The sequence below is a fragment of the Balaenoptera musculus genome, chromosome 11, assembly GCF_009873245.2.
Source record: "Balaenoptera musculus isolate JJ_BM4_2016_0621 chromosome 11, mBalMus1.pri.v3, whole genome shotgun sequence".
In the NCBI taxonomy this organism is placed as follows: domain Eukaryota; kingdom Metazoa; phylum Chordata; class Mammalia; order Artiodactyla; family Balaenopteridae; genus Balaenoptera; species Balaenoptera musculus.
In genome coordinates, this window is record NC_045795.1 from 7,610,012 (window position 1) to 7,633,096 (window position 23,085).

The 23,085-nt window shown below is 43.5% G+C and overlaps 1 protein-coding gene across 2 annotated transcripts in view; it reads left to right on the top strand.

The window, feature by feature from the left end:
• Positions 1–3,477: 3,477 nt before the first annotated feature.
• Positions 3,478–23,085, top strand: part of LOC118903443 (N-acetyllactosaminide beta-1,6-N-acetylglucosaminyl-transferase) — a 57,013-nt gene continuing 37,405 nt past the window's right edge. The window contains exons 1-2 of one of the 2 annotated variants that reach the window (XM_036868573.1): positions 3,478–5,449; positions 7,001–7,238. In XM_036868573.1, the coding sequence (XP_036724468.1) occupies positions 4,531–5,449; positions 7,001–7,014 (933 nt within the window). In that variant the 5' untranslated portion in view covers positions 3,478–4,530 and the 3' untranslated portion in view covers positions 7,015–7,238. Of the gene's footprint in view, positions 5,450–7,000; positions 7,239–23,085 lie in introns of those variants that run through there. The other variant, XM_036868571.1, reaches the window with a different exon arrangement.

Here is a 23,085-nt window from a genome sequence, read left to right on the forward strand (position 1 = left end):
TCCTCTTGGACCGCTCAACCAGTCAGTAACCAAATTCTGTTGATTCTTCTTCCTTCTTTTTTTCTTGGTCTGTTATCCTTCTCCTTTCTGTGTTTCTACTGCCTCAGTTGGAGCTCTTGTTATTGCTGGTCATGAACATTATCTTTTAACGATTTCTCCATCTCCACTCTTGCCATTCCACCTTGCAATTTCTTCACATCTGCTAAGTCAACTTGCTAAAGTCATACCTGAACATGGTTATTTCCCACTTAGAGTCAGCAGCTCCCCTCTGTCAAGTAAAATTCCTGACCATGACATACCGGGATCTTCCATATCCAAGCCTCATCTCATGCCCTGTCTTTCCCAGTACGCTCATCTTCAAAACTTGCATTTTCAGTCAGTTGGCTTTTCTTACTTCCCCCCCAAATGTGGAGTGCTCTTCCTGATAGCGCCTGTGTTTCTGCTGTTTCATTTACTTATCTTTTATGTCTCAGCTCAATCAGTATCCTCTTTTGAAGATCTCACTACTCTTTGAGTCCCTTCACATCCCCAGGAGAACTGAGGAGGAGGAAGTGGTGGTGGTGATAACTAGTATATATTATATTTCAGGCCTACTATGTGATAAGCACTGTTCTAAGTGCCTTATTCATATTAAACCACACAAAACCTACCTATGAAGTAGGCACTGTTATATTTCTATCTTGTTGATGAGGAAACTGAGGCACAGAGAGATGAAGCAACCTGCCTGTGGACTCGGAAGCAATAGGCAATGACGTGTGATTTGACCTTAGAGAGTCTGGCTCTTGGATCTGTGCTCTCCGGCACCACACCTTACAGTGTGTCAATCATTTGATCAGTCTTTTCTTGGGTATCATTGTACTTTGGACATTTTTATTCTTGTACTTCAAATATTTCAGTGCACTGGGTTTTCTGTCTTATTTCCCCAACTATACCAAAGTTTCCGTGAAGGCTGGAGTAATTCTTACTCATATATGGTCCTAAACTCAGTAGGCACAGAGTGTTGGTAAGGTCAGAAAGGAGTGGAAAGAATGTTTGGTGTAGTATATGGATAAACAAATGAGTCATATATTTCTCTCAGACACTTTAAAACTGTTATTCCACCTCGTGATCACAGTAGCAGGGTTTTTGATTGAATCATGTCTTTCGGAAAGAGATCTTCCTGCATTTTGCAGAATCTGAAACTTAAGAACAGGTGATTTATTCAGGACACATAACCCAGGTTCCCTCACTGTATATGTTTCCTTATTAAATACAAATCAGTCTACAGAAAGACATACATGGATGTATGCAAAATTAATACATGCAAAGTTAATCTTAGTTGTATAGCCCTCTGGTGTCAGGGCTTCTGCTGAAGCCCCTCTCTGCAGCCACTAGGCAGCTTTTTAACCACCCTGGAGCCCTCTCCCAAGCCTTGGACCAAATGGAAACAATAAAGCTTTTTCCAGCAAAAAAAAAAAAAAAAAAAAAAAGGGAAAATGGTTGCAGCACCAGTGACAAGACAATTCATTCAACAGCCAATAGACATTGACAGGCCTGGATGTGCCAGGCTCTGTGCATACAAAAAAGCCCTTCCCTCTTGGAGCTTAGGGTCCAGGCTCCTCATCCGGCTTCCACTGAAAGAGCTCTGCGAGCTCCCCTACTTCCCCCACCAAGGCCAGGAGGAGGTTCCGAGGTTGGTGGAACTGGTCCCAGTCTCGTTCAGCAGCAAACTCGGCATGGAGGCGGCGGATGTCCTCGAGCGTTGGTTCCGAGCTGAACCATAAATCTGAACCCCTTTGTTGTTGGCCAGTTGGAAATATTAATGTAAACAGACTCTGTTGGCCTCATTGTCATGTATCTGAACACTTTGTCAAACTGCAAATATTTAAAATATTTTAATATTCACTCTAAGCCAAAAAGTCTTTGCCAAACTAGATGCAGAAATTACTCTCTGTTGTCTTGAAATAGGATAGACTATAACCTGATATTTAAAGGTATTATTTGGGAAAAAAAAGAAGCTTGGGATTGAATTTTCCATTATCATTCATTTTCTTGTCATTTACCATTATCATTCATTATCATATCATTTTCAGAGTCATTCTCTTTGCTCCACGGGAACACTAAGAATTAGATTGATCTGCTCTGTCCAGATAAGGGCTCCATTACTTTCTTCCACTTTGCATAAAAAGCCAAAGGTGGGTTCTATGTAGAGTTTATTCGTGATGGGTCTTAGAGAATGAGGAGAATTTAGTAAGGGAGAGAGAAAAATAATGTACCAGCTGGAATAATGAAAAATGGGAGCAATAAAAGCTAGAATGAAAACCTACCGTGGTTCAGGAGGTGATGTGTCATTCAGCTGAAGGGCAGGGTGCCTTGAATCAAAGGGGCTTAGCATTGGTTTTCCTACCTCTGCTGAAAACAAGGAATAAGCATATTGTTCTATTAATTTCATTAATAGCAGGGTAGAGACTTTTCAAAAGGGAGGAGAGAAAGGGCATTAAAGGACATTTTTTCTTCATGCGGGGGTGGGTGGGTGCTCAGTCTCCGATAGTGACTTACTGCTACAGGATGGAGGCTCAGAGGGGTACGTTCACTTCAAAGGGGAGGTGACACGGGAAGGCATGAAGTAGTTGTATGGGTATGTTAGAAGCCATCATAAATAAAATATGTTGATCTGTATTAAAAAAAAGCTGGTCGGAAAAATAAAAGGTTGAAGATGAGAACCTTGTAAGTTAAAGAGCTTCATGCTCTTCAGCCAAAACTCTGCTATTTACAAATAGGGGAAAACAACATTCGTTTCCTAGGTGATTTGACAGGCTTAACCGGGCAGGTATAAAGCACTTCTCTGAGTGTTAGATGATGTTCTCTGGGTAGTGAAAACCTGAATGCACTCTAGGTGCCCTTATCCGAACATCATTTGTGCCAGGATTCGAGTGCTTTCCGGTGAAGTTTTAAGGTCTCATCTAAATCAGGGGATGTAGCTTGGCATTTGTTCATTGGACCCCAACATCCTGTTACCAAATCAAACTCAGGGCCTCTCGCCGGCGGGCAGTAAGGCCAATCTAATGACACCGGGTTGTGGTGAAGGAAAGTGCAGCATTTATTGTAAAGATGCCAATACAAAGAGGATGGGTGGCTCGTGTTCTAAAACCCCGACGGTTTTGGGGGGTAGTATTTAATGGGCAAAATTTGGGGTGAGGGCTACAGGGCTTGTGACTTTGTTCTGACTGGCTGGTGGCGAGGTAGCAGGGCGGCGCTCCAGGGATCTTGGGCTCAGCCTGAAGTTACCATCCTCCTCCTGGGTGGAGGCCTTAGTTCCCGCAGAAGAACTCAAAGATATTGTTGTGTGTATCCCTTGAGGAGGAACCAGGACGCTGCCCCAAGGCTGCAGTATTGTTTCTAGGCTGTTCCTCCCTTGTTTCTGCATCCCCTCCCTTCCCTGATTAGCAACTGTTTGAATCTGCCCTTTGAAGCTCAGGGAACGTCCAGGAGCCTGAAGGAAGCCTATTTCCTACAAACAAGAAACGGGGGGCACGGAAAGAATTTGTACCAGGGAGGACCCCACAGGGTCCTGCTCCGTTTCAATCCTTACGATAAGCACCACGGTGGGAGGAGAGGGGCTGTCACGACGTAATCTCAAAGTCACAGGACCCAGAGCCCTGCACTTTCAGATCCCCTAGGACTGGAACCCCGGTAAGCTCTTGTTTTAGAAAAGAGAGGGCCGGGGACTTCCCTGGCGGTCCAGGGCTGAAGACTCCGCGCTTCCACTGCAGGGGCTTCGGGTTCAATCCGCGGTCCAGGAACTGGGATCCCGCATGCCTCGCGGCAGGGCCAAAAAAAGAAAAAGCAAAAGAGTAGGGCGGGGCTAGAAAGCATTACAAAAGAGCCCGGTGGGTGAGGTTTTTTTTAAATTTTCGATCTCGTCACTTCAGTCAGTTTTTCACTAAGGCGGCATGTTTGAGAACGGAGGCAACATTATACCCCGTGGAGCGTGGTCGAAGAGTCGAGGGACCAGGCTGTGGATCATTGCCATGAGCAACAAGGCGGGGCGAGTGTCGCAGCCTGTCGGATGACTAGCAGGAAACGGCACGCCTGCCAGAACCCATCATTTCAACTTTCGTTCTTACTGTATTAATGCCCTGAATGACAGTAACAAGAGGGGGGCAAAAAGCCCTCCGGAAATGAAGGAAAAGAGATCTGAGAAACTAAATCTGCAGGGGAAAAGGAGACTAAAACCAGAGTTTTAGTGAAACAGCTAGCCGTTGGGAGCTGGGAGCCAGAGGGAGGGAAAAAGGCTGGGCTTAAGCAACCTGCTACCGGGATGTAGACAAAGGCGGTTTGAAAGGCAGAGGACGAGGCGGGCTCAGTAGCTACTCTCAGCATGGGGAGTGCGCCAGCCGCTGGATTCCCGGGATGAAACCGAATGAATTCACCGTGTCTCCTTCAGTGCACGAATTACTGGAGTATGCACCAAAATAAGAACTCAGAGAAAAAAGTAAGTTTGGGAGAGGACTTAGATTTTGACGGTCTTTGAAATCTCCTCTTGGAGGCATGCCTTCATTGATGCGTTACCTCTTTATAGTTTCTGTCTCTTGTGTAATCATTTTTATCGTGTTCTACGTGGTCAATTTTGGGGGCGAGCAAGGCTTCCAGAGGCTAAATAACTCGGACACTTCGATGCTGAGTCAAGTTTGCATATCCTTTATCAATGGCAAAACACCTTTCCTCTGGAGAAACAAACTCATGATCTATGAGACGTCCTCTTGCAAGGAATACTTGACTCAAAGCCACTACATCACGGCGCCGTTATCTAAAGAAGAAGCTGAATTTCCTTTGGCATATATCATGGTCATCCATCACAATTTCGACACCTTTGCAAGGCTCTTCAGAGCTATTTACATGCCTCAGAATATCTACTGTGTTCACGTGGATGAGAAAGCGACAGTTGAATTTAAAGATGCAGTGAAGCAATTACTGAGCTGCTTCCCAAATGCTTTTCTGGCTTCCAAGATGGAGCCCGTGGTCTACGGTGGGATTTCCAGGCTCCAGGCTGACCTGCACTGCATCAAAGATCTTGCAGGCTCTGAGGTTCCGTGGAAGTATGCCATCAACACCTGTGGGCAAGATTTCCCCCTGAAAACCAACAGGGAGATCGTTCAGCATCTGAAAGGCTTTAAAGGGAAAAACATCACCCCAGGGGTGCTGCCTCCAGCTCACGCAGTTGGGCGGACTAAATATGTCCACCGAGAGCACCTGGGCAAAGAGCTTTCCTACGTGATAAGAACCACAGCATTGAAACGGCCTGCTCCCCACAATCTCACCATTTACTTTGGTTCTGCCTATGTTGCCCTGTCAAGAGAGTTTACCAACTTTGTTCTCCATGACCCACGGGCTCTTGACTTGCTCCAGTGGTCCAAAGACACCTTCAGTCCGGATGAACATTTCTGGGTGACGCTCAATAGGATTCCAGGTATGTGGGATTTCCTATTTCACGTGAAGGCAACGTGCCATCCTTGAAAGGGCTTTTCGAGAGCCAGCTCCTTTTTATTAGAAGTAGAAGATGAAAACTGAAATATATAGTTTTCTCCTGCATCCTTTATAAACTCTAAACATCTAAAGAATGACGTTCTTTAGAATACAGTATTCTAACCAAGCCAAATAATACCTTTTAGTGGTATTGCTTTGCAGTTCATTGTGTTCTTTTGCATTCATCATCTTATTAAATCTTTAACCACAATCGGTATTATTGTTCTCCATCCCCACTGGTGTTCTTTCTTTCCCCCAAATTTGTCAGACTTGCTGTAACCCCAGGGCCATTGCCTTGGCCACTCCCCTGCCTAGCCCCAGACCTTCACAGGCTCCCTCTTATCAGCCAGAGGTCATCAGCTCAGAGAAGCTGAGCTGACCACCCCACCTTTTTCCTTCAAAGAGTTTATTATCATCTGGAATATCCTATCTACTTACTTGCATGGATTTGTTCTTGCCCTCCTCTGTATTAGCTCCGTGAAGTTGGGTCATTTTCTATCTTGTTAACTGCTGTATCCTCCATGCATAGAACACATAGTACATGCTCAATAAAAATGAATGGATGAATGACTGGCAAAGCATGAGACTTTACTATGGCACCACAGCTGTCTCCCTAAGACCCAGTGAGCAAAGAAATATTTAGACTCATGCATGTACTATAGCACAGGTGTAAAGTTTTAAAAATACATATATTTTAACTTCAGATAAATAATGAGATTCCAGGAGAAGCTCCTTCCTTTCTCATCAAAACAGTTCTACCTGTACTAACGGACCAGATCAATTATTTTTAAAACTGTATAAAACATGATAGGATTTCTTCTGAAGGAAACAGCATGCTTTGGACCCAATGAAAAATACAAAATGGATCTCTGATGAACTCGACAGCATTATTATAGCAAGAGAAAAGCAATCATTGTTCTGGTTTTTGGGGGGTTGCCAAGTTGGAAACACTGGTAGGTGCTCTCAGGCTGCAGGGTGGGGCCTGCTGGGCGATAAACATGCCAGCATTCTCTGGAAAATACCGTGTTTGGTCTCTGAATCCCAGGGTGACTGGCCTGGTGAACAGGGCTTGCTCTCGAACTGTGCAAGCTCTCTTTCTTGACCTCCCTCTTCCTATGGCCATCTTTTCACCTTTTATCTGTTGTTTCCATCATTGGCATCTAATCGGTGAGCATTAGGTAATTAGAGGCTGATTTTCATATTTAAACATTTATTCCCTTTCTATTTTCACTATTCCCTTAGGATTTATAAAGATTTGATACTAGCCTTGTGGTTCCATAGTATCATACTAAAATGAAGGCAGTTCGTAACTTCACAAAAGCCTGAATTGTCGTTTCTTAATAAAAGAAAAACATGGGTTTGCGTTAGTGTTAAATGTCTGTTTGGTTTGCAGAAGGATGGTCAGTCTTATCAATGTCAAATCAATTTAACAAAATCGAGGAAAAATAATCTCTTACCCCCCATTTTTTTTTCTTTACCCCCTTCTCCTTTCCAGCCCTGGTGAAATAGACAAGGCGGGAGAAGAGACCATTTTTGCTGTAGGTTTGTGGGGAGACTCGCTGGTTTCTACCCTCTCTCAGCGACAGTAGGACCCCATATAAATAGCCTCTTGGAATCTCCAATCTCCCCAGCTACAAACTAAGGGCCCCAGGAGGCAAGATCCTTTTTGTTCCTACATATGCCTTTCTTTGCAGAGGACACAATACCCAGAACCACATAAACACCTAGCATGCAGCTGTCGAGAATTTGTAGAAAGGCCAAAATGCTTTTATTTATAAATAAATAAATAAAGTGAGACTCAATAGAAAGTATATTCATAGAGATGAGTCTAGACTCCATCAATCTTGTTGCCCCTTAGCCTTGGCAAATGCCTTTCATTACCCCTGTAGGAAATCGGAGATGAGAGCTCTGCTAAGGGAACCTCAGTGGTCTGATTCTGCAAGGGATGTTTTTCAGGATAACGTGACGTTTCCTAGGGTCTTGCCTCCTTCCTCTCTTACATTCCAGATGGCATCCTGGTTCAGGGAGCAAGCAGGAAGATATCCTGCTTGTAGGTGGGCCCTTCCTGAATTACAAGTGATTTAAAGAAAACAAGCCATCACATGCTCTAGCCCCAGTGATGGACCACCCCATCTTCAAAGGCGATGCAAAATTCAGTCACATGCTCCAGTCCCTCCAGCGGTTGGTTTTCCACTTGAGCGTTCTTTGTGATTTAGGATTTGGTGCATGAATCTGGTTCTTTATTACCAGACAACCTTTTACCATATCACGTCTTCTGTTTTCAGTGTTCATGTTTTAAGGGGAAAAGTCCTTCGGTAAATACAGCGGAAACATTTTCGCAAATGCGCAAGTTCAGATGGTGCCGTTCCTTGCCTCCCTCAAAGTTTCCTTCTGTTTTTATCCTAAACATCCTAAATTTAAGTGTTTGTGTTAGAAAGACCCTGCACAGCCATATCAGGCTCCCTGAAACACCCACAAGAGGACTGAGGCCAAGAACATGATTAGTACCCTGTTACTAGATGATATCAGACAACAAAATGAGAATAGTTTAAAATTAGTGAGACTCGGGATTTCCTTGGCGGTCCGGTGGATAGGACTCCGTGCTTCCACTGCAGGAGGTGCGGGTTTGATCCCTGATTGGGGAAGTGAGATCCCACATGCCGCGCTGCACGGCAAATAAATAAATAAATAAAGTGAGACTCAATAGAAAGTATACTCACAGAGGTAAGACTAAATCACATATCTTCACACTGTTTTGTTTTGTTTTGTTTTCATGTTGTCTTTCTATTGAGAAAATGACTTCTCTCTTGGTTTTCAACACTTAAGTTTTTTCCAAACTGCATTAGAATTAGAAATGGTGCCGGGCCATGTTCCTTGGGGGCCCCAGTCTCACATCCTTCTTCAGGGAAGGCCAGAAAGAGTGGTTTTCATTCCATCCTGTGTGGCTGTGTACAGGCGGATTGTCTAGATTTCTCCCTTCTGGCCATATTCTCAAAGGAAACCCTTCGGGAGCACAAATTTCTCTCACTCATCCTATAGCGCTTGAGGGTTACGGTTAGGGTCAGCATGAGGCTCTGTCATATGCACGCTGTACGAATTCTGGTGCACGCTGAGGTTTTCTAACTTCTCCAATCTTTGTAATCGCTGCTGTATGTCACCTTAAGAAAAGCTCATTTCCTCTAGGTTTTCTGGTTATTCCCATAGCATGTTCTTTGGCCTCCCTGCCCCAGGGCGGAGTGCCAGAGACCATTGAGATGTTTGGCTTTAAGTCTTGTGGAATTGTTGAGGATCTGCAGAAGGCTGTGCTGGTCTAGTTTTTTCACTGTCCGCTTCCGTGGCTCACTTGTCTTCTGGTCCCACTTTACAGTGGGTCTGTCTCTAATGAAAAGGCAAAACTGCTCCAGGCTTTGACTTCAGCTACTTTCTTCCCTTCACTGCCTAAGCGTGTTCTTTTGGAGTTTTGCTCATGCGTTTCTCTGACCTTTCTCATGCCATGAGGTTTTTGTTCCCTAAGAATGTTTTCATTTGCCTCTTCTTTTTTCCATTTTGTATACTTCTTTTTTTTTTTTTCCGGAGCCCCTTTGTCAAATAAATTACCTCAACTTCAGAAAGGACCACATGATCACATTTCCTCGTGTTTCAATGCTAAAAATAGCTTGTTTCCTACTTTGATTTCTTTTGCTTTTTTAACTTTGTGCCTTATATGTGGACATTCTTTGGGCATGTGTTATGACTCTTTGAGTTGCATGTGACAGAAACACAACTCAAAGTTGCTTAAACAGACCCCAGAACTTACTGGGTCATAGAATTGAGGTGCCCAAGGAGGGCCTCCGAGTAAAGCTGGATCAAGGCTTGGAACGGTATATGTGGGACTCTTTGTCTCTGTGAAGTGACCAACCGTCCCTGTGTGCCCAGGTCTGAGGGGGGTCTTGGGCATAGGACCTTCTACGCTAAAGCCAGGGAAGTCCCAGTTTGGTCTGAACTGGTCACTCTGTCTGTCTGTCTGTCTGTCTCTGGGTTGACTTTATTCAGTTTGGTCCTCCCCACATGGTGTCAGAGAGGCTCAGAAGTAGCTCCAGCTGCTGGCTTCTCACAGCTGGCACTCCTGAGAGAAAAGAAAGGTTTTTTTCCTCATAGTTCCAGCAACAGCTCAGGGAAGTCGTCAGATTGGTCCTGCTTGGTCCAAATCCCTATCCCTGAACAAACCAGGGGCAGGAAGAATGCTGACTAGCCTCTCTTGGGTCACTTTTTCACCCTAGAGCTAAAAGTTCAGGGCAAGCTATGGTGAAGGACGGTTCTTCGCCGTGATGCCTGCCAGACAAAAGCACACGCCCACTGCAAGGTGGTTCCGGGTCCTGCAGGCAGGGGGGTTTTCAGCGAGCATCTCCACCTGGATTAGAAGGAGAAGATTTAATGAGATATACAGTTTTCAGCACTTGGGCACTTATAACTCGGAGAAGACTAATTAAATTACCATTGTGGAAAAGGCATGGTCTCAATAAGCATACTTCTCTTCCCTCATAAAAACATTTTATTTATTTATTTATTTTAAATAAATTTATTTATTTTTTTAAAATAAATTTTTTAAAATAAATTTTCTTTTAATTATTAGCACCTTTAATTAATTAATTATTTATTTATTTATTTTGGCTGTGTTGCGTCTTCATTGCTCTGCACGGGCTTCCTCTAGTTGCGGTGAGCAGGGGCTACTCTTCCTTGTGGTGCGTGGGCTTCTCACTGCGGTGGCTTCTCTTGTTGCGGAGCATGGGCTCTAGGCACACAGGCTTCAGTAGTTGTGGCTCGTGGGCTCTAGAGCGCAGGCTCAGTAGTTGTAGCGCACGGTCTTAGTTGCTCCGCGGCATGTGGGATCTTCCTGGACCAGGGCTCGAACCCATGTCCCCCTGCATTGTCAGGCGGACTCTTAACCACTGCACCACCAGGGAAGTCCATCATAAAAACATTTTAAATAAAATTATATTTTGTTTATATTTATAGATATAAATAATAAGTATATCAATAATTTAATTATTTAATATAAATTTGATAATTTTATACAAATATATCTTTATATTTCTTTTTAATAATAATTATTATATTTGGATAGTACTTAGTTTGCAAAGGAACTTCTAACACATTATCTCCTTTAATTCTTATAAGAATTCTATTAAGGGGAGGATGGTTGTTCCCATTTTGCAGACGAGAAATTTAAGATTAAAATAAGTGGCTTGTCCAAAGACAAATATTGCATATACCTAGCAAGAAATAAGAATGAAAAGAGGGAATTCCCTGGCTGTCCAGTGGTTAGGACTCGGCACTTTCACTGCCAGGGCCCAGGTTCGATCCCTGTTCAGAGAACTGAGATCCCGCAAGCCGAGCGGCGTAGCCAAAGAAAAAAGAAAAAAAAAAAAAAGAATGAAAAGAAACATCTACAGGGAAGTAGGGGGAAGCAGAGGTAAAATTTATGTGGTAAGCTTAGATTAAATTGAACCTAGTTTTATGAATTCTTCATTTGATTATTGCAATAACAGCAAGTGTTCAGAAGATGAAACTTAGCTAATTCTAAGTCTCATTAAGCTTGGGGAATGATTATATAATTGGACCCACCCAGGAATTTTCTCTCTTGTTCCTTATGTCATCTGGATACTTAGCCCATTTTCCTGAAAACGTTGGCTTTTCCGTGCGAGCCGAAGGTACAGAAGAGATCAGGAGAGTAATGTTTACTGAACATCTGCCCATGGGTCTGCATTATCTCAGTTTAATCGTCGCAAGAATCCTGTTGGGTCGGTATCTAAATTCACATTTTACATGTGTGAGGATGGGATCAGAGGGGCTGAGTGACGTGTCCTGCTCCAAAAGCCGGAAGCACAGTAAAGGAGAGAGTGCGTGCAACGGGCACCTGGAATTCTACACGCTCAGAACTCAACCCATGCTCGCCTTTGTGTGCCCCTCAATCAACAGCGCCCTCTGTTAGCTTAGACCTGCCGGCCGGCTGCTCTCTCCTCAGTTCTCACCACCCCCATCCCTCCAGCCCTGGAGCTTGGTTTCCAGAGTCGAGAGAACCAGGTTGGAACCCTAGCTCCTCCATCGCCAGCCTTGTGACCCGACGACTGGAAAGCCCAGTCTTAGAGTAGCCATGCAGCATAGATGTTGAAAGCTGGACCCTGGAGCCAGACTGCCTGAATTTGAATCTCTGCTCTGCCATTTACAAGCTTTGTGACTCTGGACAAGTTACCTAAATGTGGGAGCCTCCATTTCTCCATCTATAAAATGAGAGAAATAATGATATTTACATCAAATCTGTGAGGCTTAGATGAGTTTGACCAGTGCCCAGCACATATTTTGAGTGTTAGTTTTTATTGTTTTTACTGTTATTATCATTATTATTTTCTTCATCTGTAAAATGGATATTCATTCAATAAATTTATTTTATTTTATTTTTTATTGAAATACAGTTGCTTTACAATGATTCAGATATATATATATATACATATATACGTATATATATGAATATATATCTATATATATTCTTTTTCAGATTATTTACCCTTATATGTTATTACAAAATATTGAGTATAGTTCCCTGGGCTATACAGTAGGTCCTTGTTGGTTATCTACTTTATATATAGTAGTGTGTCTATGTTAATCTCAAACTCCTAATTTATCCCTCTCCCTACCCCAATAAATATTTACTGAGCACTTAGACACTGTGCTGGGTACTGAGAAATAATAGTGAATAAGTATATAATAGTGAATAAGACAAATAAGGCCCCTACTCTCATGGAGTATTCTAGAAGGAGGAGACAGGCAATAAAAAGTAGACAGATAAGATAATTAGAGATTCTAAGTGCTATGAAGGAAACAAGCAGGCTGACGCAGGAAGGGACCTACTTCTTAGTGGAAGTAGCACGTGAACTGCACCTCCAAAATGAGAACAAGCCATTGGAACAAGAAGGAGGTTCCAGGCAGAGGGATGAGAGATTGCAAAGGCCCTGAGGTGAGCAAGGGCTCCATGTGTTCAGGAGCCAGAAAAGCAGCCAAGGGGGCGGGGGTGAGGGCTGGACCTGGCGTGACGTGGGCGAGGCCCTCATGTGATGGTCACGGGGGTGCCTTGACCTGGCAGCACCCGGTTCCTAGGGTTGTGGGCAGAAGACGCAAGGGGACGTGTGCAAGGGCTCGGCTCCTGCCAGGTGCAGGGTAAACGGTTAGTGAATGGGGTCTGGCTGTTGGCCTCCTTTCCATGGCTGGTGCTGCCGTCCCTCCCTCTCTTCCTCTCTCTCCTACAATAGCCTAATTTCTTTCTAACTACTTTCCCTGATGCCATTCTTAGCCTGCTTTAATCCATCCTCCATAGTGACAGAAAGACCTCGATAAAAATGCACTTCGGTCTCATGATCACGTCTCTCTCCTTCTTAGAAACCTCCTGTGCAGCCCCGCCACATACAGCCTCACGTCCTAGCCCCTTTGCTGGAAGGGAGCTCATTGCAGCGTGGCCCCTTTGCTGGAAGGGAGCTCATTGCAGCGTGGCCCCTTGACCTCTGCAGCGCCTTCTTGCCCTATGCTCCGCCCCCCCATCCCATACTGCACACCAGCTGTACCAGACAACTCGTGGGTCCCAAATGTGCCACTTTCAGCCTCCCTGCCTCGACGCATGCCAACTCTCCTCCAGAATGCTCTAGAACGCTCTTCCTCCCTCTCCCTCCTCTGATTGGCATGGGCATTTCTTTGAAGATTCAGCTTAGAGTCATATTCTCTAAAGAGCCTTTCCTAATTCTCGCTCCTGTGGACTCCATCCCCCTGTGTCACATTGTACTACTGTTAGTCTTGCAATGCTGTGTTTGTGCTCCTAGTGGCCTTCTAGACTGACCTGCAAGGGTAGCACCAGCACCTGCTAATCTCTTCTTCCTCGTTCCTAGCACAACGCCTGGCACACGAGCAATGGAGCCCTGGCTCCTCGGTGTCATTTCACTTGCACAAACTCAACTGTATTCTCTCTCTCTCACACACACACACGTACACACATGCACACTCACAGTGTGTGTAAGTCTAAACGGCCATCCCTCTGCCGCCCTCCATCCCGCCCAATGAGTCTGGGGTCCACAGTGAGCATGAGGTGGATTCTGCATTCCCATGATGGGTCTTGGTTCCCATGCTCACGGATCTTAAAGATACAGTGTGCGTCTCATGACATAGCTCCTCAGCTCAAATTAACTTCTTCATCTGGTGCTCATAAGAAGAAACCACCATCTGGGCCAAGATGAAAAGGAAAATTGTCAGCATTGGAATTATGGAGAGAATCCGTGTCAACTTAATATTCTCAAAGGATTTCTCCAGAGGAATTTTGACTGTATGCTGTCTTCCCTGTACATTTTGGCTTTGTAACCTAATCTCCCAGTAGGATGTATACCTTCTCTAAATGTTTGTTGGATTTATTGATTGGCTAGTAATTGGCAAAGTATGGGCACAAATTCAGATCATCCTATTTCTAATCTAGTGTTCTGCCCCCATCCTCAATGCAATGTATAGAATCGCTCTTTTTTTTAAAAAATAAATTATTTATTTTTGGCTGCGTTGGGTCTTCCTTGCTTAACATGGGCTTTCTCTAGTTGCAGTGAATGGGGGCTACTCTTCGTTGCGGTGCGCGGACTTCTCATTGCAGTGGCTTCTCTTGTTGCAGAGCACGGGCTCTAGGCGCACGGGCTTCAGTAGTTGTGGCTCGCAGGCTCTAAAGAGCAGGGTCAGCATAGTTGTGGCGTACGGGCTTAGTTGCTCCACGTATAGGATCTTCCTGAACCAGGGCTCGAACCAGTGTACCGTGCATTGGCAGGCGGATTCTTAACCACTGTGCCACCAGGGAAGTCCCTAGAATCACTCTTTTCTAAAAGTTGTTTGTACTCAGAAAAGGCAGATAGGGTAAAAGTGCCACGAAGAGATGATTGTCTGAAGCCAGCAGTCTTGGGACAATACTTTGTCACAGAACTTTGAGCAATAACTTCAACATTAGGAAAAAGCTATCATGTGTTGCCAAAAGTGTTAAAGGGCAATGCTTTTATAATCCCTCTTTGGAAATTTATATTTAAATGGATTCTGTTCTTTTCATTTCTTGGTTACCAACTACTGAATTGAGACTTGGGTAACAGCTGATTTTAGAGCCACTATTCTCAGTGAAATGCAGAACTAGCGAGAGTGAAGTTTTCAGTAAACAACCCCCGTGAGTCTTTTCCCCAATTTGCTTTTTGGCTCTTGCTGTTCTCTCTCCCTTGGTGATCTCACTGGCCTCCAGGCTCATCACCATTCCTGTCCTGATGAATCATGACCCTGCCTCGTGCTCCCAGGCCCTCTCTGCGTTCCTCCCAGGCCTTCGGGCATCTCTTCCTGAGGGTCCCACTGGCACCTGCTCAGGTGCCCCCGCTTCCATTGCCCTACTCCCCAGAAATCCCCTTCTCCAGAGCCTCTGGGACAGGCACTGCTGTCCTCCATGTCAGCCGACGTCTCCTCTTCCAGCCCCCCACACATAATCAGCGCATTCTGTACATTGTGTGTGTGATAGGTTTCCAATGAGTATCACCGATCGGTTCCGTCATTACTGCTCTAACTCCAGCCCATCCTGCCAATCTCTCAAGTAGATTGTTAGACTCATCCATGTGGTCTCTCTGGCCCAAGTCGCCCTCTTCAAAACATTCTAACCCTCGACATATTTTTCTTCTAAGAATAACTTCTCAATTCCAAAAGCTTCAGTGACATTTTTCAATAGCTTATTGAATTATTCAATACAAACATCTCAACGTGGCACGTTGGATGTTGGATGGTTGCATATCCCTGTTGAAAATCACATCAATATCACTGATTAATCAATTCCCACGGCTGCCTTCCCTGAAAGGAACACTCCAGAAAAACCACGCCTTGTATTCCTGCCTTTGGTACTTTTTTTCTTGTCAGTCTCCTTCCTTGGGTCATTCTCCTCTATTTCTCCTATTTAAATAATGGCCTGAATAGGTCTGCATTCAATGCATTGTCATTTAGGGAGTGTTCCCTGATTTTTTTTTTTTCTCTATTGTACATTTTGTAAACCTTTGTAGTAACTCCTTTTTTTTTTTGGCTGGACCGCCAGGGAAGTCCCAGTTGTAACTCTTTTATGCCATTCTATAATCTTCTTTGAACTATAATTATGAATGTGAATATCATATTACCCTGACAACTGTTATCTCTTCAGGGTCTTTTACATTTTTGGCAGCTCAACATAGGGCACATCCAGTGGGATAAGAATAAATATTTTCTGAACTGGAAATAACTGAAATAACATTTAATATGCCCCTCAGCACTGCTGCCAACTCAGTTGCAAATCACCCCCTCCACCGCCCCCTTCACCACCACTACACACACACACACACACACACACACACACACACACAGCCTAGATTCCTTTGCCAAATCTTAATAGGTCAGCTTCAGACAGCATCTTCCAGCATGTTCAGTTTTTCTGGGAATTTTCCTGAAGTCCTTTCTGCCCCTAGTCAACAGCAATGGCACTGTTCTCTCTCTCTCTGTTTTTCCAAAGCGTCTTGCTCATCTTGGAAATGCTTCTCAATGCCAAGTTCATCCTGGGGGCAGCACCAGCTCAAGCCAGACTGTGCTTCAATCCAAGGCCCACCATCTGTGAGCTTAACCAATGGGCACCTAACTCTGCACCAAAGAAGTAAAAATAACAGCCTAACATCAGAGGACCCTATTTTAAAGACCAGATCTGGGTTTTTACAGGGCTGCTGCTCTGATGGCAGGAACCCATCATTTGATGAAGCAAATGGCCCTGCTAAGATTTTTAGTGATTTTTTTCTGGGTCTTGGAGTGGGCAATTTGCAGTCTTAGGAAGCTACATCCAAAGCAACAGTTATAGGGAATTTCCTGCGCTGTGCGGCCAAAAAAAAAAAAAAAAAAAAAAGGAACCCACTAAGCAGCAGTTACTTTTCTAACTGACCTTTTCTCTTTTTTTTCATATTCATTACTTGTATTTTCATCATTACTGATTGCTTGACTTTATTTAGATCAAGAATGATATGAAAGCAATGTTGACTGAACTTAAGGTAAAGAAAGCAAACATTCTGAGAGCCATTTTTTTACATGAACATGGATTATACCATTTAATGCAGACCCAAGGCCATGCAGTTTTTGCAGGTAGATTTTACTTCCATTCAGACTCTTTTCATGTAGATCATACAAATACAATACAGTGTGATGAGCCCAATTCAAAAATTACATGCTGCAGCCCATATTAACACTGACAGTTCCTAATAGAGCAAAAGAAATTTGAATTTTCTTTTTTTCTTTTTTGGCTGTGTTGGGTCATCATTGCTGCGTGTGGGCTTTCTCTAGCTACCGCGAGCAGGGGCTGCTGTTCGTTGCGGTGCGAGGGCTTCTCATTGCGGTGGCTTCTCTTGTTGCGGAGCTCGGGCTCTAGGCGCATGGGCTTCAGTAGTTGTGGCACGCGGGCTCAGTAGTTGTGGCTCGCAGGATCAGTAGCTTTGGCTCGCGGTCTCAGTAGTTGTGGCTCGCGGGCTCAGTAGTTGTGGCTCGCGGGCTCAGTAGCTTTGGCTTGCGAGCTCAGTAGTTGTGGCACGTGGGCTCAGTAGCTGTGGCTCACGGGCTCTAGAGAGCAGGTGCAGTAGTTGCGGTGCATGGGCTTAGTTGCTCCGTGGCATGTGGGATCTTCCCGGCCAGGGCTCGAACCCACGTCCCCTGCATTGGCAGGAGGATTCTTAACCACTGTGCCACCAAGGAAGTCCCAAAAATTAAATTTTCTTGACCTAACAACCAGTTCTTAATGTGGTTTCTCAACGCCTGTCTTTCATTCTCTGATCTGAATAGTACGTGACATTCTTTCTTGACATGCTTTTGGACAAAGTCATGAGTAGAAGAAGTTTTTTCCCAAATGTGTTTACCTTTTTTGAAAATTGAGATATAATTAAGACAAAACAGTGTATCAGTTTCAGGTGTACAACACAATGAGTTAATGTTTGTATATCCTGTGGAATGGTTACCACAGCAGGTCTAGCTGACATCCATTGCCACGCACGGTTGCAATTTTCTTTGCCTTGTGATGAGAACTGTTAAGATCTACTCTCTTAACAACTTTCAAAGATACAGTAACGTGTTATTGACTACAGTCACCATGCTGTATGTTGCAGCCCTATGACTCAGTTATTTCATAACTGGAGGTCTGTACCTTTTGACCCCCTTCCTCCATTTTGCCTAACCCACCCCTGCCTCTGGCAACCACCAATCTGTTCTCTGTACCTATGGGGGGGGTTTGTTTTTTTAGATTCACATGTGAGTGAGATCATACCATATTTATCTTTCTCTGTCTGACTTATTTCACTTAATGCCCTTGAGGTCCATCCGTGTTGTCATAAATGGCAAGATTTCCCTCTTTTTTTATGGCTGAATGTATATGTGTGTGTGTGTGAATGTGTGTTCTCATTTCCTTCGGATAAATTCCCAGAAGTGGAATTGATGGATCATATGGTAGTTCTGCGTTTAATTTTTTGAGGAACCTCCATGCTGTTTTCCACAGTGGCTTTACCAATTTACATTCCCAGTAACAGGGCACAAGGGTTACCTTTTCTCCACACCCTCGCTGACACTTTTTATTTCTTGTCTTTTTGATAAGAGCCATTCTAACAGGTATGAGGTGATATCTCATTATGGTTTTAATTTGCATTTCCCTGATCATTAGTGATGTTGAACACCTTTTCATGTACCTGTAGGCTGTCTGTATGCCTTCTTTGGAAAAATGTCTATTCAGTTCCTCTGCCCATTTTTTAATTGGATTGTTTGGTTTTTTGCTATTAAGTTGTATGAGTTTTTTAATATATTTTTGATATTAACCTCTTATCAGATATATGATTTTCAAATATTTTCTCCCATTCTTAGGCTATCTTTTCATTTTGTTGATGGTTTCCTTTGCTGTGCAGAAGGTTTTTAGTTCAATGTAATCCCACTTGTTTTTGCTTTTTTGCTTTTTTTTTAAATTTTAAAAATTTATTTATTTATTGGCTGCGTTGGGTCTTCGTTGCTGCGCACGGGCTTTCTCTAGTTGCGGCGAGCGGGGGCTACTCTTGGTTGCGGTGCACAGGCTTCTCATTGCGGTGGCTTCTCTTGTTGCGGAGCACGGGCTCTAGGTGTGTGGGCTTCAGTAGTTGTGGCTCGTGGTCACTAGAGCGCAGGCTTGGTAGTTGTGGCTCATGGACTTAGTTGCTCTGTGGCATGTGGGATCTTCCTGGACCAGGGCTTGAACCCATGTCTCCTGCATTGGGAGGCGGATTCTCGACCACTGCACCACCAGGGAAACCCTATTTTTGTTTTTGTTGCTTTGTGCTTTTGGTGTCAGATCCAAAAAGTCATCACCAAGACCAATGTCAAGGAGCTTACCCCCCTACGTTTCTTTCTAGGAGTTCTATGGTTTCAAGTCTCACGTTCGGGAATTCCCTGGCGGTCCAGTGGTTAGGACTCCACGCTTTCACTGCCGAGGGCCCGGGTTCAGTCCCTGGTCGGGGAACTAAGATCCCACAAACCGCATGGCACAGCCAGGAAAAAAAAAAAGTCTCACGTTCAAGTCTTTAATCCTTTTTGAGTTATTTTTTGTATATGGTGTAAGATAGGGGTCCAGTTTCATTCTTTTGCATGTGGCTGTCCAGTTTTCCCAGCACCATTTATTGAAGAGACTGTCCTTTCTTTCCAAATATATTTACTTTGTATCCACTTTAATGCCATGTTTTCAGAGAATAGATGATTGGAGGTTGTACTTTCAAAGCCTTTACCCTTGAGCTCTGTACTTACTTCCATGATATTCATTCCCCCATAATCTTTCTCTTCAGCCAGATTTAAAAGATCAGAACTTAACTGTGAAAATATCAGAGGATAAAACTGCGATCTTTCCTAAGCAAGCTGAAGATACTAAGATCATCCTAAAGGAGTTAGCTTCCTGCCATGATCAGCCCCCTCTTCTAGATATTTCCTCATCAGGCACCCCCTTTCCTAGCCCCAATCCTCACATAATTTCTCCTTCATCGAAAATCTGTAATTCTGCCCTCAGTTCAAGTTGGAGCTACTTCTTTGAGCTCCTTGGGGTTCTACAGAAAAAAGGCCCTCCTGCCTAGGACTCCAAATGCCCTCCCATGTGCCTTATGAAAACTGCCCACCCCAGACCCTGAAGTCCCAGCTAGGTGTCGGGTGGTCTCCTGGAGAAGCTGAACAATTCCCCGTCTGGTTTCTCCTCCCTCGGGACCTTGGTCTGTCTAAACTAACTGCTCCCCACCCCACTTCGAAGAAAGCCTTCTTGATTTCTCTCTGGTCAGTTGTGCTATCACATTTTCAACTTTCTCCTGCAATTAATCTAAGCAAAACTCCCTAAAGCAGTTTTCCTGTAAAAATAGCCTCCTCTTGATTCTGTGCAGAATCTAGAAATATCACAACATTTAGAGCTGAAAGGAGCCTTAGGGAACATCTTTAGTTCCTAAAGTTGTACAAATATGGAAATTGAGAGTCAGAGAGCTCAAATGGCTAGTTGATTACACTGTTCCGTAAAATGAGTTAACATTTGCTCGCTTCATTGCCCATTTATTACAAATGTTAATAAAAGCATTTCCGTTCATAAGACCACATATTTTTCTATTAATTCCTTCTTTACAGAAAGAAGATGTGTCAAGTCATATGTGGTGTGGAGGGAGGGGATTTTAGATATAGTTAACACTGTAATAACAGTTATTTTCCTTTTAGGCTCTCCCTTCATTGTGTAGGTTGCTACTAACACATTCTTATAACCACTGGGGAACATCTGTGTAGTTAGAATGGTTTAAGTGTATTCTTTTAGGTTCACTATAAAGTTACCCCACAAATGTACATCATTTCATCCTCATGCCTCAGTGGTTCAGGGATATGTTTGGAAGGGTCATGTAGAGTTTTTCTGCACTACAATTTGCAGACTTTTTATGACCTGCATGCACCTCTCACCCAGATCAATGGTTTCAGCATTTCCTTTCCTTCCATACTGATCAGTTATTGAACATCCTCTAGTTGGTATATCTTTCAGTAGTGAGGGCTTAGGACCGATGGTATCTAGGATAACCAATCCATTCTGGTTTGCCCAGGACTTTCTGAGTTTTAGCACTAAAAAAATCCCATGTCCTGGGAAATCCCTCAGTCCCGGGCAAACTGGACAGTTGGTCACCCTAAGTACTGCCCTTACACATTCCTGCTCCTCTTTCCAACGCCCAAGGCATCTCGGGACCGAGAATTAGTGCCCTAGATATTTATGTTCCACAGAACAGCACTGATCATTTACTGGAAGAAGAAGAAAAAAAAAGATAATTGAAACTACTCCGTTATGTAGGTTACAACACATTTAAGACACACTGAAGGGTAGTAATCAAAACTACACTATCAGACCTGAGAGCCCTAACCAAAGCAGACCAGGACGGAGCCTACCCTATTTATAACAGTTTTCCCATTGTTTTTGAAGGGAAAGGATCGAGTTTAAGGATGTTATTTAAAGGGATGGATTGGTAAATATAAAATTTGAATCTAAAGCCACTTTAATCAGTGAGAGAATCAAATGCAAAGATTTTCTTCAATTCAGTACAAACACAGAACATATCTTGGAGCCAAATTTTTTCCAGGTTTAATTTCTAGGAAAGCAGAAGAAACATCTGCTTTGGGGGATTTATCCCAGCACTCTGCCCTAACAAACTGTCTAAACTCAAGTAGATGACAGGTTCTATGGGAAAGAAGCTAGTATGATAGTGGATTGAATAAACTGAAAACAAATCAAGAATTTAATAGGGCTATTAAAATTATTTGTTGGAGGAAACCACTGCCTATCTCTATTTTAAGACTTTCGTTTTCTTTGAGTATCTTCAAAATACAGATCTCTGGTAGCAGCTGAATGGTAAAATATTGTCTCTTAGCAGAAACATCTCCTTGCAACTTCAACTTTCAAAATTATGGGGGTGGAGGAGTTTGGCAGTACTTGGTATGAGAAGGGTACCAGAAGACTATACCAGATTTGGAAAGATGTGGGACATGCAAGGTCTTCTCCTTAAGAATTTGCCATCTTTTTTCTCAGAGCCCACATTTGGAAACAGAAAAGTTGTATAGAAAGACAAAGAGTCACCAATTCTGTCCCTTGAGATTTAACAGAATGTAGCCAAAGGTAAAATTTGTGTGTGTTTGTTTTTTGCTTTTGTTTTTGCTTTTGCTCGGACAACTGGAATTAAATCTGGGCAGTTAACCACAAGAGGGAAACAAATTTGCTACCCAAAGGAGGCTGCTAGGGACGTAGGAAAAAGCAGTGTGATCTTGGAAGAATGAGGTGAAGCTGGGGTGACGGTATGCGGAACAGTATAGTAAAATACGGAAGGCTTCTTAGCCAGATTTACTTTCATAGACCTTCTATGACGCTTTTAAAAAAATTGGGACACTAAGGCACAGTGATCCCAAGAAACTTTCTTAAGGTCACATAGTAAACAGCAGAGCCCGATTTAAACCCTGTTCCAAAGCCCTGGTCTTCGCCAGCATGCTCTATCACAACCCTTTTGCAGGGTGCACCAGCTCGCTGGGTCTCGGAAGAACAGGTTCAAGAGACTGCAAGTGGGAATGAAGGGCAGTTCCCTTACTCTGGGGTGTAGGGAGAGGGCTGAAGGGGCTGGCGCTGCCTTGATGGTTCCCACCTGTACTTTGGGGTCTTTTAGGTGAAGAATGACCCATCAAGCACTACTGTTCTGCTTCACTGAAGGTACCTAGGAAGGTGGGTGGGTGCTTCAGTTTCTATATGAACCAAGTTTGGCAACAGAGAGAGATTCTGTAAGTTTTGTTGAGTACGCCTTCTGTGCAAGGCATTGCTCTAAGCTCTTTTTATGTACAAATCTATTTAAATCCCTTTGGAACGCCATGAGATCAGTGTTCCTAATATATCTGTTTTACAGAAGAAGGGAAACCGAGGCATATAGCCCAGCGCTCTGTACTATAACCCCAACGGGGTATGCAAAGGGGGTTCATGCAGGTACAAGGATGACCAACATTACCATTTTCCCTCATTTCACATTTCTTCCTCTGGAAAGTGATTGCAAAGACTCTGATATGACAAAATTTAGGCCTGGAGGAACTTGATTATTATCTAGAAAAGAAATCAGCCAGTGACATACAGCCTGGGGGCTAAATCTGGCCTATTTTTGTACTGGCCACAAGGTAAGAATGATCTTACATTTTTAAATGGTTGTAAAAAAAATAAAAGAAATTATTTTATGACATGAAAATAATAAGAAATTGAGATATTGGTGTCCATGAATAAAGTTTTAGCAGGACACAACCTCATACGGTTATGGCTACTTTCAGAACTTTCAGAACACAGTCATAGAGTTGAGTGGTTGCCTCAGAAACCAAAGGGCTCTCAAGCCTGAAATATTTACTACCTGGCCCTTTACAGAAAAAACACTGACGTCTGATATAGAAGCATGTGGTAGACATATTTGCCTAACATTTTTTTCAGAAAAAGTTTCATCAGAATTGTGAGTTTCCTAGATAATTTAAAGG